Genomic DNA, 16,118 nt, shown 5'->3' on the forward strand with positions numbered 1-16,118 from the left:
GTGAAAGTGAAGTCGCTCAGTCGTGTCTGACTCTTCGCGACCCCATGGACTGTAGCCTACCAGGTTCCTCCGTCTATGGGATTTTCTAGGCAAGAGTACTGGAGTGGGGTGCCATTGCCTTCTCCGCCTTAAGCCGCTAATGAACAGTATTCACAAACCGGAAGGCGGGGTAGGTAAAAACTGTGAAAGAGAAGCCTGCAGGTGAGTGAGCGGAAAAGCAGAGTCTCCGTAACGGAGAAGGCAGGTGTCCAGGAGAGTCCAGGGTCGGCTCTCCTGTACCTCGGCCCTTCGTCTGAGGATAAAGGCACGCGTGGTCAGCCTTTTACCCGTTGAATGACAGTCATAACTCTCGCCCACCAACGCAAACCAACAGCGAGCGAACACCAAACTTCAGGGGTCCGCGGCGCAAACTCAGTGAGGAAAACAGCGGGGCGGAGCCAGCTCCGCGCATGCTCCATGGGGGCGGAAGGGGCCGGCAGGTTGCGCCTGCGCGCTGCGTCCACTTGGCGCCTCCGCTTCCGCGGCCGGGATACCGGGCGAGACTTCCCTGGCGGGATGGTCCCCCGGTGCCAGGTAAGGGTGGGGAGTCCGCCCGAATGTGTCCGCTCTTGCCTCCACAGACGCGGCCCTGCTCAGTCAGACCGCGGAGACTGCCACCGCGGTGGTGGCCGCTCCCTGTTTCGGAGGCTTCGCTATGGCCTCCCCAAAGAAAGTCAAGTCGATTTCTGCGAACTCTAGTTATGCGGGTGACGACTCAGAAGACCAGCTGGTTCCTAAACGCTTCTCAGATTATTCTTTTCTAAGAAAACAAGTTTTCAATTTAAAAAGAAATGCAGTTAACTAAGAATTCCTAGGTGAAAGTGCTGCATCTGTGCATTGGCCAACCGTTGATTATTTGCAAACCTCAGCTTGTTTCGTGATTTCCCTAGTGACTCAGCGGTTTAAAAAAAAGAAAAAAAAATCCACCTGCAATGCAGGAGCCTCAAGAGATGCGGGTTCGACCCCTGAGTCGGAAAGATCCCCTGGAGAAGGGCACGGCAACCCACTCCAGTATTCTTGTCTGGAGAATCCCATGGACAGAGGAGCCTGGTGGGCTGCAGTCCATAGGGTCGCAGAGTCGTATGCTTAGCACTCACGAACGCTTGTTTCGTAGAGAATGCTTTGCTCCGAGTGACAGGTGGGTTATTTTACTTGGTCGGATCCCTTGGATACCAGGCTGTCTTACATAGGTTTGTCCTGGGGAATACCAGTTTATCCTGTGTTTCAGACCCACCTGCGTTTGTAACTATCAGGGTTTGTACGTTTCGTAACATAATCCCGGACAGCTGGGTTCAATGTAATGTAAACTGGAATCGAAGGTCATATGACAACCGTGAAAGACGTGTCTTTCACCTATTTGGTCATTTATTTGTGTAAGTCATCTCTTGACTCAGACATTTGTTCACTGCCTAAGTGTTTATAAAAGGTGCTATAATTTTATGTAAATTAAAGGCCAACTTCATGGTTTCTAAGAAGATGTTGTTAGAGGTTTAGTCGTGCCATGCGTATATTTATAAAACTAAAAAGCATCTGGAAGTTAGCCTAAATTGTACTTAAAGCCTAAATTTTTTTCAAAATTTGAGTTTGTGGATATACTGAAATTTTTATGGGCACTTTAATTTTCTCTAACTTATGAAAAGTGCCTTTGATTAATGCATTTGGAAAACAAAACTCCGCGTTGAGAGTCAGGAAAGGGCTATGAATTGTTACTGTTAAATACGTTTTCTTTCTTTTCAGGTGGAAGTGTTGTATTTTGCAAAAAGTGCTGAAATAGCAGGAATTCGCTCAGAGACCATTTCTGTGCCGCAAGAAATAAAAGCATTGCAGCTGTGGAATGAGATAGAAACACGCCATCCAGGGTACTTAAAAATTTGTAGAATGTATATGATAAGCACTTTTTAATATTTAAAAATGCATGAGTAAATGATAAAAGTAAGAAGTTAATGTTGATTTCTATGTTTAATGTCAAAAGTATCATTAGCTGTATTTTTTCTGAAAACTTAGATTATAGTATTTAAAAATAAACAGATTCTTAAGAAAGGTTTGATATTTTACTTAAAAAACACAGTGAGCTGGGATACTCCCAAAGAGACATGACTATATTAGCTTTTATAATTTACAAAATACTGAAAATTTAGATTTTGTATTTTTATAGCATTAAATGAAATTGTTACAAATTCTGTTAAAATGTGTGCTTTAAATTTTTATGTCCCACCCCTTCTTTAGAGAGCTCAAGATAGAAATTTTTAAGATTGAAAGAAAAATGAAAGCTAAGAAACGTCAGCTGCTGCTGAATTTGCATTTTTGCAATATTTGATTTATTTTTTTTCTGGCTCTTGAAACTTGTCTAATTTTACTGCTCTTGTTCCTACCTCAGATGAGTCTTCTTTGGAACAAAATATAAAATTGGCTTACCTGAATGTGTTCCAGGAATACTAAGTGTCACTTAAATCCTTGTAGATGTTTAACTTGAAGCTTTAGTGCTGTGTAGCAGACAGTCCACAATGTATGTTCCAAAAGAAAACTATTCCTTCTTGATTTCATATCTTTTTAAGTTCTTAAAGTGCCCTGATAATCAATGGAAGTGGTTGGGCCTCTGTCCTACTTTACCTTTAACCTTGTATCAATACCTGGCAGAGGCACTTGGTATTTTGGAACCTTACAGGGTATACTTAACATACTTGTTTCCTTAGATGGAAAGCTCCTGGGGAGGGCATGCACTGATAAATGTTTCTTTTTTTTTTTTAACTTGGTCTGAATGTTGTCTCCAGTTTAGTGTGGTTTTTTTGTTTGTTTTGTTTCTTCAATTGACTAAGACACCCAACATCCAGTAAAGAGTTGTTAGCAATTTACTCCGTTCTTCCTGGTGAATAAGTATGTTCTTCAGTGGATATATACTTTCTTTGCAAAATATGAGTGAATTTAATTAGTCATTTTGTAGAGGATGCTTCATAAAATAGTATTTATGTAATTTTAATTGCAGCTGAGGAGATTTAGGATCTAACAGCATTGATAGGTTTAATTATACTTTTTGCCCTTCAGATTGGCTGATGTCAGAAATCAGGTGATATTTGCTGTTCGTCAAGAATATGTCGAGCTTGGAGATCAGCTCCTCCTGCTTCAATCAGGAGACGAAATTGCCATTATCCCTCCCATTAGTGGAGGGTAGTACTTTTGAGCCACCTGGGTATGTGAGAGAGTTTCTTTCTTAACCAGTGTTGTGGAGCAGGATCATACAGATAATAACCTGTATATTGTTTACTTTATACTCTTTGTAAGACTGCCTGCACCAGCTCTTCATTGGTGCAGGCGGACTTACAAATGCCTATCATCTTTGCAGTTGAATGTCATTTTGGTATGTTCACTCTACTGATTTAACATGATTCAGTTGAGCTTTTATTTTGTGTTGGGCACAGTGCCAGACACTGGTGTTTTAATATTCCTATTTTGCAGAAGGGAAAACTGAAATTCCAAGAAGTTAAAAAAACTTGTCATCACATGACAATAAGTGGCAGAGCCAACATTTGAAGTCAGATTATTGGACTTCCTGGGTACTTTTCCACAAATAATGTTTATTAATACTGGATAATAGCTTTCCTCAGTACAGAGAAATGTAGAAAAATTGCGTAGCTGAAAAGTAAGAATATTTCTCTTCCTAAGGGAAAAAAAAAGCTTGCCATTTTCCAGGTATAAAAACACAACTTTATTGTTATAATTGTATTGCAAGTGGCTCTAGGACCCATGTCATCTCTCTACTATGTAAAAATGTAGTCCATGTCTCAGTATGATAATGTGTAAGAAGCTTGCTTAGTATAATGTGGAGAGGCAAACAGAATGAGGCTTAATTTGTGAACTGAGAAATAAATAATGTAGAAATTAATAGTCATCCTTAATTGTAAGTTAGGAATGAAAGAAAACTTTCTTAATTTGATAGTGGTTTTATTTCAAAGTCAAGTATCATCCTAGACAGCACAACTTTGGTTGCATTAAAGAAAAGAACAAGCCATGGATGTCTGTTTCTTTTCACTCATTTTTTCTCTCCACTCTCCTGGAGGGCAGTCCCCCCAAAAGTGAAGAATAAATATTGCAAAGCAAGTCACCTGGCAAGATCTTCTATTTAGAAAAAATACAATTCTTTGTTAGATATGTATCTCAATTTTATTTGAAAACTGTGGCCACCATATCACCACCTTGGTTATAGAAGAATGCTACTTTTTGAGTTTGGAATTTATTCAGAAAACAATGGCCTGCCATTGAAGGTGTGTGTGTGTGTGTATGGGATGATTAGAGCTGTCCTTTGAGAAGAGTAGGAAGATACTCAGCAGCAGTGTGTATTATTTGAGTGTGTTTGGCAAGATTTCTTAAATGCAGTTTTAGAATCTGTATTCTTACAGAATCAAGTTACTGGAACTCAATGTGGTCTGAAGTTCATAGATGTTTGGGTTACGTGTATCATATTGCAAGAAAAAGTGGAAAAAACTCAGGTAGCATGTGTAGGAGGTTGAAACTTCCTGAAATCTGGTAGCATCAGAATAATCCAGTAGTTTGTTTTTTTTCCTCGTCAGTAGTGTGATCATAAATACCCCTTCCGCAGCCCCCACGCTATGTCTCAGAACCCTGTTTGTTTCCATAAGTTATCCCTGTTTGTAATTCCTATTTATTGCTTTGTTCCTCCTCCAGCATAAGTGCCCTGAGTGCAGGAGCCAGGTCTTTTGTCCCTTGGCCTATATCCAATCTCTGACATTTATTGAGTATGTAATAGATCCTTGATGGATGAAATGAAATATATGGCAAAGGACCTGTAGCATCTGATGAATAGGCCTTCAGTTCATTCCCTTGTTTCCTCAGTTACTTAACTGGGTTGTGCCTGATTATGAAATGAACCCAGTTCCTGGAGAGTCACCATCATTTCTGCTTGCTCTCCTTTTTGGATAAAGACAAAGCCGGTACTGAGTGTACTGCTTGGTAACCTAGTGGTTTAGAGGTGATGTGCCTGTGGACGAAAGAGGTAAGAGTAGCAGTTCTAGAATGGGGGATATTTCAGCCTGTGAGATAGATTACCTTTTAAGTGATGATGTTAATGGTAAACTTCTTATAACATGCTTGATTCGTTGGGGTATTTGTAAATTACTGAGTTCAGCTAAAATTTTATACTTACTTTTATCATCAGATTTCAAATCATGCCTCCTAACATCTAAGAGTCACAAAGAGTTGGACATGACTGAGTGACTCAACATACCTAATATAGAAAAAAATATAAATTGAAATACAGCCGATAAATTGGGTGTTTTGACTCTAGTACCTATATTAAGGTTTGCTATGCATACTGAGTTGCTTCAGTAGTGCCTGACTCTGTGCGACCCTCTGGATAGCAGCCCACCAGGCTCCTCTGTCCATGGGATTCTCTAGGCAAGAATACTGGAGTGGGTTGCCATTTCCTTCTCCATATTAAGGTTTAGTAATATCTTATTTCTAGAAAAGATATGAATGAAGTTGAAGAGAAATCTAAAGATATAATAAAATTCACACCTGAGAAACTTTCAGTAGATGAAGCCTTACAGCTGGTAATTTCTCCACTCTGTGGCGCAATATCCCTATTTGTAGGTGAGTTTTAATTTTCATAATGTCTATTGACTGTACGAGATGGTTGAAGTTAGCAAGTGTTTCTTCTATTCAAGTGTTAATAGTCAGGATTTTAAGATCCTGAGCAGTAAGCCGAGATTACCCATGGTGGTGACTAGAAATTTTTAGTTCTTGTTTGCTTTAGTAATCTTTAAATTAACCTTATGTTTAAAGGCAAAAAAAAAAAAAAAAAGTAGAATAAAAGTCATTATTAATAGAGAATTCTGTGTTTCCAGATATTGAAGGGAAAAAATGGTGATGATAATAACTTAATGATAATCCTGGGAACATGATGTTTTCCTTTTAAGTGTCAAATCTTAATTCTTAGAAAGGGGATATATACTGGTTTGTCTTTTTAGTGTTTTCAGTAAACCTGGCTAATCAGTGTCATTTTATTTCTTCATCTTTGTGATAATTATGTTTTGATTTTCTAATCAAGTCTTTATGTTTAGAAAATTTCAAAGTAATTTTTACACAAACTGGTATGCTATTCAAAAATAACCCCCTCCCCCTGCTTTTTTTTAAATTAGTGTGGCTATTTCAATTGTAAAGAGAAGCCTTATTTTGTAATTTTTGTGTTTTTTTTTTAGGGACTACAAGGAATAATTTCGAAGGGAAAAAAGTCATTAGCTTAGAGTATGAAGCATATCTACCAATGGCAGAAAATGAGATCAGAAAAATTTGTAGTGACATTAGACAGAAATGGCCAGTCAAACACATAGCAGTGTTTCATCGACTTGGGTATGATTTCCTTTATCAATTTAAAAGTTTAAGTGTAGTTGTTTTCCACCTTTGTACTAATTCTGATTCTGAGATCTTTCACTGGCATCCTGTATTACCCTGAGAGGGAGGTTCATGTATCATTCTGGCGGACTGTGCCTTTAAGGGCTGCTTGTTATATTGTAACATTTGGAGAGTTCAGTTCAGTTGAGTCGCTCAGTCCTCAGTGTCTGACTCTGTGACCCCATGAATCGCAGCCCGCCAGGCCTTCCTGTCCATCACCAACTCCCAGAGTTTACTCAAACCCATGTCCATCGAGTCGGTGATGCCATCCAACCATCTCATCCTCTGTCATCCCCTTCTCCTCCTGCTCCTGCCCCAGTCCCTCCCAGCGTTTGGAGAGTAGCTGATGCTGTAACAAGGTCCAAATGTGTAAGACTCCTAGGCTCTGTGCCCAGCAGCCTGTGCTGATGTGTGCTAAAGGCCAGGAGACACTTAAAGAACGGTTTTGTAGTCTGGACTTTGTTTATATGACAGTCTGAGATTTTTTGATGTGAAAGCCTCTTGAGGTCATGAAATTAATTTATCTTTTTGTATCTCTAAGAAGAGTGGAATTCCAGGCTTTGTAAAGAACCCAGCAATGGGACTAAATCTATCATCTATTAGTTATTACTTTGTCATTGACAGCTATGTTTTTTAATAATGTTATCAATTCTGTTATTTACTGTTTATTGCTATTTAATATTTTAAATTCTATGTTATATTGATCATGCGATTACTTTGTATTTCTAGACATTATCTGACACTGTGCCTTGTTTGTTTGAGTCAGATACTTGTTGAATCAGTGAGGTCCCTTTCTTGGTGCCCATCATATAAATGGAGTGGATACATGCTAACAAATTGGTCACAGCTTTGGCTTCTGCTAAATGCAACTGAGATGAACTCCTGTTTTCTAACTAAATGGGGTGTTTGGGTAAAATTCTGAATATTTAGTTCTGTGTGCTATGCTAAGTGGCTTCAGTTGGATCTGACTCTTTGCGACCCCGTGGACGGCAGCCCACCAGGCTCCTCTGTCCGTGGGGATTCTCCAGGCAAGAATACTGGAGTGGGTTGCCGTTTCCTGTTCCAGGGGATCTTCTCAACCCAGGGATTGAACCCCTCTTCTCCTGTGTCTCCTACTTTGGCAGGCAGTTTCTTTACCACTGAGCCTTTACCATTCTTTACCACTGATGCTCCGATATTTAGTTCTAGGAATTAAATGTTTGCTGGATTTCGGTGGAATTTTTTTTTTTTTTTTCACGTGTTGATTCTTTAACGTGCAGCTTCAGAGGAGATGATGAATTTTTGTCTTCATCTTGTTAAAGCTTGGTTCCAGTAACAGAAGCAAGCGTTATCATTGCCGTGTCCTCAGCCCATAGGGCTGCATCCCTTGAAGCTGTGAGCTATGCCATTGATGTTTTAAAAGCCAGGGTGCCCATATGGAAAAAGGTAAGTTAGGAAAATACCTACCTTTCTCTCTGGACATGATTTTTTTCTTAGAAATTTTTAAATTAAAGAACAAAGGAAAAGAATACATAGAGTATATTTATGGGCCGTCCCTGACTTTATAGAATCTTGTTTTCTTTTATCTATGACATAGGGTGTTTATGTAATAATCTTCTTTCCAAGCATGAAAAATACATGCCTCAAATAATGCATGACTGGGAGAAGACCTCAGCAAGTGGTAACAGTTAGAATTCCTAGTCTGGAATGTTCCAGTGGCTCATATATGCAGTAGTATCCCTTGGAATTGAATTCCCTTGAGTTAGAGGGTCTTTCCTTTGGAGAGCAGGAATCATGCATGGCTATTTAGTCAATGGCTAAAATAGAGATTTCTGAAGGCAAAAGAAACTTCTCCTAGAACGCCTTCATTTCGGGGGGGGGGGGGGGAGGGGGTGGCGGGGAAGGATATTGCCTCTGTGGAGAAAATGCAGAGTGGATTTAAAAACCTAAGTTTGAAAGTCTAGCTTGTTTTTGGTCCATACATCAAACCCATCTTAGAGCATCCTGAAGAGATGAAAAGGCCCAGCTCCCTGATTTCTCCCCTGGTTTAGTTACCTCAACAGTGGGACCATTCAGAACTCTTAGACACGTGTACTTAGACTTGAGAGCCTCAAATTGCCCATGGCATTGTGGCTGATCGCAAAGCTGAGGAATGCATTCACTGCCCAGTAAATCAGGGCTCAGGGTGAAGGACCAGAGGGCGAGTCCTTCCTAGGAGCCTCCTGCTTCAGTCAGTGCTGAGAGGAGCTAATTGGACTCTGAACCAGCGCTTATGAAATTTAGTGACCCATATTTTCTGAATCAAAACTGAAACCCATTGTTATAAGGGGATACTTAAGAACTAGAAGATAGCATGTGTGAAAGGAATCTTGTCTTAGTGAAGCTCAGGTATCTGGTTGCTTGGCTGTGAGCAAGGCTGCCACCATTTTGATAGACCATGAGACAGGCCCCTGGAGAGAGCAAGGTAGAAAGAGCGTTCCAGAATGAATTGTGAGCCTGGCTGAAAGAGCTTTCTTTACCTAGGAGGAAAGAATAGCCAGCCAGCTGACACAGTAGATGAGAGAGCAGGAGATGGGATATTGAGGACTAGCTGGGCTTTCTGTTTGCTTCTCTGTAGAAGGTGAGAGGGTGTCCATAATGGAAAAACCTGAACTCTGTGGCCAACCCCATAGAATCCAATTAGAGAAGAGAAAGTGATATATTCTTATTCCTCTTCTGTCCCCAAATTGTCTAAATTCTAGTCTGGTTCTGGTTCCAGCCTGTGCTTTGAGATTATCTGTGATGTAGGCAAGTGGTGGGCGGGTGGGTAGGGCAGGCACTTACAGAGCCGTTGTCACCTACCTGTAACTCAGACCTGTTTAGGTACCTCTGTGGTGGTCTCTTTAATTTCAGAGCTAATGGAAATACCCCTTCTGCCTTTGGAAAAGCATGTTTAGAAATGTGGAAGGTAGTAGGTGTGCCTGATAGAACAAAATGTTTAAAGACCTTCCATCTTCCCTACAAAACCTTGCCCAGGCTATTGCCCATCGTGGTCCCAAGTAGAATTAGTAGTTTATTCCTTTCGATGTTGGCACCTTGCCTTGTTAAGGCTTCTTGTCTGTTGTTTCTCCTACTGGACTGAATCTTTGAGTGTAGGAAGCATGTTTGTTTATGTTTTTGCTCTCAATGCCTTATGCAAATGTCCATTGGATTGTTAAAAGAAGAGCACATTTAAATAGTTGTGATATTCATTTGCCTGATTCATTCCAGTGTATTTGCATTTATTAAAATGCTCTCTTTTGAATTCTGGTTATGGTTCTGTTTTTTAGGAAATCTATGAAGAATCATCATCATCTTGGAAAAGAAACAAAGAATGCTTTTGGGCAACCAGTGATTAAACTGCTTAGGTTTTTAGAGCCCTAAAATTTAAACTTGGTAAATTCTTATCTTTGATCATATTTCCATTATTCTTCTCTAGAAGATAGTTTAGTGAAGGTGATCTCTTATGTTATACCAGTGGAACAAAAGAGAGGAGAAAAGAAAGCAAAATAAATGAATGTTTAGGACGAGGGCTTATATGGGAACTAGAGACAGAGGAAAGAAAGACTTTAGGGGGAAAATGGAAGAATAATTTGAATGCAAGGAATGATGCCTGTGGTGGACAAACAGTTCTGTGACTGAGTCCCAGTTGTAATTTGACTCACACGGAGGGGTCGCCCCTCATCAGTGACTAGCTCAGGATGCCCTCTCTGTCCCCCTCCTGCCCTCGACACCCTGTCCCCACCCCCCTGCCCCTATGCCCAGCGATATTGTTGTCAGGGATGCATTTTGGGAATGTTGGCAGAACTGAAAGTTATAAAAAGTCCTTATCAGATACTCTTGATATATTTTTAGAATTTATATATTTTAAAAATAAGTAAAGAAACATGATTTTAAAGGTTTAAAGCAATATTTTCTTGTTTTTAAAAACTCAGTGATGATGCATGCATGCTCAGTCACTTCATTTGTGTCCAACTAGTTGAGACTCTATCAGCTGTAGCCCACCAGCTTCTCTGTCCATGGGATTTCCCAGATAAGTACACTTGAGCGGGTTGCCATTTCCTTCTCCAGGGACTCTTCCCGTCCCAGGGATTGAACCCACATCTCCTACATTGGGAGGCAGGTTCTTTACCACTGAGCCACTGGGGTAGCCTGATGATACCTAAGATATTTCATAACATGAGGATTTCTTCTGTTTCAGAATCTAGTATAATCTTACCATAATGCTTATTGTATTTTGTTATTTGTATTGTATCAGTATATAAATGAGCATAAAATTGTCAAACAAGACAAACTAGCAAGGGTGGTTTGTGTTTTAATGTTAGTTATAAGATTGTACTCACAACGAATTAAGAAGGAAAATTACGTGATTATTTAGTAAAGCATTTTCAGATATCTTTTTAGCTTAAGCAGTGTTGTTGTTAGTGAAGTCATTAATAAAGTTATGTTTTCTGCAAAATCTTATTCTAAATAATGGTCCAGTTTTTGTTTGGTCGACCCATGTACTACCTTAATAGATCTTAGGATATAATTTTCACATAGTTCTTTTTTTTTTTTTTTTTTTTAAACTGAAGTGTGATTTGCAATATTTGGTTAGTTTTAGGTGTACAGCATAATGATTTGGGGTTATTTTGTAGATTATATTCCATTATAAGTTATTGCAAGATTTTGGCATAATTTCCTATGCTGCACAGTAAATCTTTGTTGCTTATCTGTTTTATGTGTAGTAGTTTGTTAAGTCCACATTCCTAACTTGTCCTTCCCCCTCATCCTCTCCCTTTTGGTAACCGTAAGTTTATGTTCTTGGTGTTTCTGTTTATATTTGGATTCATTTGTACTATTTTTTAGATTCCATATGTAAGTGATATCATACAGCATTTGTCTTTCTCTGACTTTTTTCACGAAGCATAATACTCCATTCATGTTGTCACAAAGGACAGTTTCTGTGTGGTGAGTAATACGCCAGTGTGTGTGTGTCTCATCTTAAGCGAGTCATCTGTTGAGTTGCTTTCATGTCTCGGCTGTTATAAATCGTGCTGCTGTGAACACTGGGTGCATGCATCTTTTCAAATTTAGAGTTTTCATGTTTTCCAGATATATACCCAGCAGTAGAATTACTTGATCATAAGGTGGTTTTATTTTTAGTTTTTTAAGGAACCTCCAAACTGTTTTCCATAGTGGTTTCACCACTTTACATTACCACCAACAATGTGTGAGGATTCCTTTTTCTCCACATTCTCTTCAGTATTTATTTGTAGGCTGATTGATGATAACCATTTTGACCAGTGTAAGGTGGTATCTCATTGTGGTCTTGATTTGCATTTCTCTAATAATTAGTGGTGTTGAGCATCTTTTCATGTGCCTTTTACCTATCTGTATGTCGTCTTTGGAAAAATGTCTGTGTGGGTCTCTCGTCCATTTTTTGATTGGGTGGGTGGTTTTTTTTTTTATATTGTATGTGTGCTTAGTCACTCAGTCCTGTCCGACTCCATGTGACCCCATGGACTGTAGCCTGCCAGGCTCCTCTGTCCATGGGATTCTCCAGACAAGAATATTGGAGTGGGTTGCTATTCCCTTCTCCAGGGGATCGTCCCGACCTAGGGATCGAATCCGGATCTCTTGCATTACAGGCAGATTCTTTACTGTCTGAGATACCAGGGAAGCCCAAAAAGTACAGTAGAACAGTATAAGAGCTGGTCAACAGGAGCTGGCATCCAGTGAACAGTTAAGAAGAGTTACTGACTGGAGGAAGAAGAGGAAGTGGGAGATGGCAGAGCTGAAGGATCGTCAGCAACAGGAGACGGAGGGCAAGCTGCAGTTTCACTCACACCTGACGTTGACGGCACAGGTTCTGGTTCCTTGCTGGCTGCAGATAGAATTATCTACCTTCTTGAAAAAAGGATCCAGTGATGCCTGAGTCGTAGCTCCCTTTTTCTCATCGTAGATGACATGGTAGCACTGGATTGCATTCTGAACAGCTACTGCAGCCTTTGTGTACCGTTCTGTGTTCAGGTCTTGTGCCTCAAAAGCTGACAGTGCCTCCTCAGATAAAGAAGAGCCCTTGCCTTTTCCTGCATCGTGAATTTCCTCGGTCCTTCAGTTACTGCTGCTTCCTCTCTGTCTCTCTCTGTCCTCCCTCCAGTTCCAGCAGGTCTTCATTACTGAGCTCCTCCTGTTGGACAGCCTGGAGTTCTGTGAAGTCGTCCTCCTGCAGATACAGCTCTAGCTTCTCACTGAGGGTCACTGAGTCACTGAAGACCTCACTTTTGCATCCTCAAAAGCCCGAAACTTGAAGGTTCCTTTGGAGGGGACTTAGAGTATATGTTCATATGCGGTCTATGTGGATTTTGGAATTTTTCTACTCAATTTCTTTAGAGGATCTTCACTGATAGTAATTATAAAAAGAACTGACTCATTGGAAAAGACCCTGATGCTGGGAAAGATTGAAGTCAGGAGGAGAAGGGGATGACAGAGGATGAGATAGTTGGGTGGCATCACCGACTCGATGGACACGAGTTTGAGCAAGCTCCGGGAGTTGGTGATGGTCTGATGGACAGGGAAGGCTGGCGTGCTGCAATCCGTGGGGTTGCAAAAAGTCAGACATGACTGAGCGGCTGAACTGAACTGATAGAAAGTACACGAAACATTCTCTAAGCATCTTTTTTTTTTTTTAAATCGTATCTTCATTTTAAGTAGGTTTTGTTTAAATCAGGAACTCAGACTGTTAATCTTTACTATTAAGCTTTTAAGTCTCCAATGCAGACGGGTTAAGGAGTTAACCTGGGGCATGCTAAAATTGGGACGGAGCGTCTGACAGTTTTCAGTGCATCGCACTGGACTTGAATAGGGTTGTCGTTGATCCCCACTTCTCTTAGGAGTGGCAAAGTTAATTGGTGAAATATTAAGGAGCTGGCATCACTCTGACATAGCCTTTCTATGTCTGTGACTTAACTGGCTAAGTAGAAGAGTAACCTAAAAAAATTGACCTTTAAATAGATTGTTACGTTTAAAGTCACTTGGGGACTGTGGCTTTATATGACAGCTTAGGAAGTTCATTTAAGAAGTAGGAAACTGATTTCTTGTGTTTCAAGTGTTTTAACAGGTAGCAAAAGTGAAAGAGTTTTATGTTTGAGTGAAAGTAGCAGCAGGTGTTCTGCTGAACTGTTTTGTGGTTTTGTGGCTATGCTTGTTCTTTACATATGCTGCTGAGTCACTATACTTTCAGTATGTTTTGAGAAACAGTGATTAAGAAGTTAAAAGTTTGAGTCTTGATCTTAGATCTTGAATGAACCTATTGGACAACTGGAAAGCAATTCCTGGATGTCTCTTGAATCCACTCATTTCTTTATTCTGCTGCATCTGTCATCCAAGCCACCACTCCATTTCTCTTGGATTGTTGCTATGTGGCCTGGTGACAGTCCCCCTCCTTCTCCCAGTTTGGTCACTTCATCATCCTACTTGACCCTTCTGATAGGTAATCAGATCCCAGAACCTCTGTCCTCACCATGACCGACAAACTGCATGACCCAGCTACCGCCTCACTCCTCTCTTGTTCCAGGCTCCCTGCTTTGCTGTGGTGATTTGTGGCAGGCTTACTCTCCCCAGGGGTCCTCACCTGCCCCTTTGCTAGGATGCCCTTCCTCCAGGTATTCCCTCAGTTGCTTCCTCAACTTTATTTCCGCACTTGCTCCTTGATGAAATGTCACCTCTGCAGAGAGCCTGCTCCAACTACACTCTCTCAGACTGGATTCCTCGTTCTACTTTGTATCTCTCAGTGGCACTTACCCACTGTCTCATGAGCTACATCTGTTAGTCTGTCTCCATCACTAGACCATCAATTTCCTGAGACTAGGGACTTGTCTCTGTCATCAGTGTCTAACCATAACATGCACGCAGGAGTGCTCAGAAGTTTTGTTGGTGTTAAGCACTGAAGTGAAGTGGAAGTCGCTCAGTCGTGTCCGACTCTTTGCAACCCCATGGACTATACGGCCCATGGAATTCTCCAGGCCAGAATACCGGAGTGGGTAGCCTGTCCCTTCTCCAGGGGATCTTCCCAAGCCAGGGATCGAACCCAGGTGTCCCGCATTGCAGGCGGATTCTTTACCAGCTGAGCTGTCAGGGAAGCCCATTAAGCACTGAAGCTCTTATTAAACACACCTAACAGGATGTGTAGTTGTAGTGCTTAGAGATGTGTACAAGTACCTGACGTGACGAATGAAGTGCATATGTGCAGCGAGCTTTTCTTCTCCACTCCTTTCCTCACTCCCGTCCTGTAACGTCTCTTTACAGTTCCTGAGGATCTACATTAAATGATTTGTGTGGTGTAGTTAGGCAGCTCACCCAGCAGAGGGCGGTAGAGCCAGGGCTATAGCAAGAGCAACTTGAGTGGATAGCTTTTTGCTCTATTTGCACAGAATCAAAATTTTCAGATTTCATTAGTACGCTTTTTCTTTTAGTTAGGTGGGAGTGGTCCTCAGATGAAAATCAGCCCTTCTTTTTGAATAAGAGAGTTTCCAGTCTTTAATTGGTTATCTTTAAAATACTAAAGGGTTATGCTAGGATGAACCCCCAGGTGGTGCAGCGGTAAAGAATCCGCCGGCCAATGCAGGAGACGAGAGAGACGTGGGTTTGATCCCTGGGTCGGGAAGATCTGGAGGAGGAAATGGCAACCCACTCCAGTATTCTTGCCTGGGAAGTTCCATGGACAGAGGAGGCTGGCGGGCTACAGTCCATGGAGTTGTAAAGAGTCAGATACAACTGAGAGAATAAACACACGATAGAATGAGGATTATTTTCATGGTCTCTGTAGTTTTTCAAAGGTGATAAAGAATAAATAAAAGGAATTATTTTTTAAAATACTGAAATATAAAAGTATGTTCTGATTTGGTACAGAATGCTAGCTTTCATACAGGTCTTTGGCAGCATTTCCTAACCCACTGTGACAAAACAAAGAAAAATGAATGTTCTTTTTCTCCAAAGTTGTATTTTTAAATGTAAGAAGCATATAAGATACACTTATTGGTGATGGTTCTGCAATCTGTTTTTGTCATGTGCTTCACCAGAATTGAGATGGGCCGAATTGAGGGAGGCCTGGGGGCGTGGGGGGTGGTGTTCACTTGGTGGGAATCGGAGCGGTTTGCGCACAGGCGTGAAAGGCAGCCCTACCTACCCCTACCCCTCAGCCTTTGCATCAGTGCACCATGTATGCAGTGACAGCCAGTCTCTGGGCCTGATATGTATTTTTTACAATTTGAGCACATTCATTTCAGAGTATTTAATTCTTATGAGTATGTAAACGTTCTTGTTTACTATTTTTTTTTTTTAAACCATGAGATGACTGCTCATGTAGGCTGCAGCAGTTTGACTCTTTTTTTCTGTTTCAGGCACATAGTTCTTTCTAGAGAAATTTCTTTCCAGAAAAAGTTGTGCTTTAGAGTGGTGCTTCTCAAACTTTAGCATACTGTAAATCATCTGGTGATCTTACTAAACTTCCAGTTGGAATTCAGGTCTGCGTGGCACCTGAGAGCTCCCTTTTGTAACAGGCTCCAGGTGATGCAAATGCTGCCCGCCTGTCAACCACACTGAGGGGCAAGACTTTACACCTCGTCTCCAAACTGTGAAGGCGATTTGTTGCCTGCAGAACATCCATGTGGCCACTGCGGTTGTAAGTGGTGAGA

At 40.9% G+C, this 16,118-nt stretch overlaps 1 protein-coding gene across 4 annotated transcripts; it reads left to right on the forward strand.

Annotated features, from left to right (window-relative positions):
* The first annotated feature begins 433 nt into the window (after positions 1-433).
* MOCS2 (molybdenum cofactor synthesis 2) lies at positions 434-10,915 on the forward strand. 4 transcript variants are annotated; one of them, XM_061129813.1, is made up of 6 exons: positions 435-573; positions 1,777-1,898; positions 5,516-5,643; positions 6,252-6,402; positions 7,746-7,869; positions 9,732-10,915. In XM_061129813.1, the coding sequence occupies exons 1-6, from the start codon at positions 457-459 to the stop codon at positions 9,798-9,800; spliced, it is 711 nt and encodes a 236-aa protein (XP_060985796.1). In that variant the 5' UTR covers positions 435-456; the 3' UTR covers positions 9,801-10,915. The 4 variants fall into 4 exon arrangements, with proteins under 4 accessions (XP_060985798.1, XP_060985799.1, XP_060985796.1 ...); XM_061129814.1 differs by lacking the exon at positions 435-573 and adding an exon at positions 3,082-3,226; XM_061129815.1 differs by lacking the exons at positions 5,516-5,643; positions 6,252-6,402 and having other exon boundaries at positions 434-573.
* Positions 10,916-16,118: the final 5,203 nt, after the last annotated feature.

The sequence above is a fragment of the Dama dama genome, chromosome 25 (genome assembly GCF_033118175.1).
Source record: "Dama dama isolate Ldn47 chromosome 25, ASM3311817v1, whole genome shotgun sequence".
NCBI lineage: Eukaryota > Metazoa > Chordata > Mammalia > Artiodactyla > Cervidae > Dama > Dama dama.

Bases quoted from the DNA above. Each gene is read 5' to 3' on its own strand.
- MOCS2 (XM_061129813.1), top strand. From the start codon at position 457: ATGGGGGCGGAAGGGGCCGGCAGGTTGCGCCTGCGCGCTGCGTCCACT. The intron at 574-1,776 runs GTAAGGGTGGGG...CTTTCTTTTCAG, and splicing joins GGATGGTCCCCCGGTGCCAG to GTGGAAGTGTTGTATTTTGC. The intron at 6,403-7,745 runs GTATGATTTCCT...ATCTTGTTAAAG, and splicing joins GCAGTGTTTCATCGACTTGG to CTTGGTTCCAGTAACAGAAG.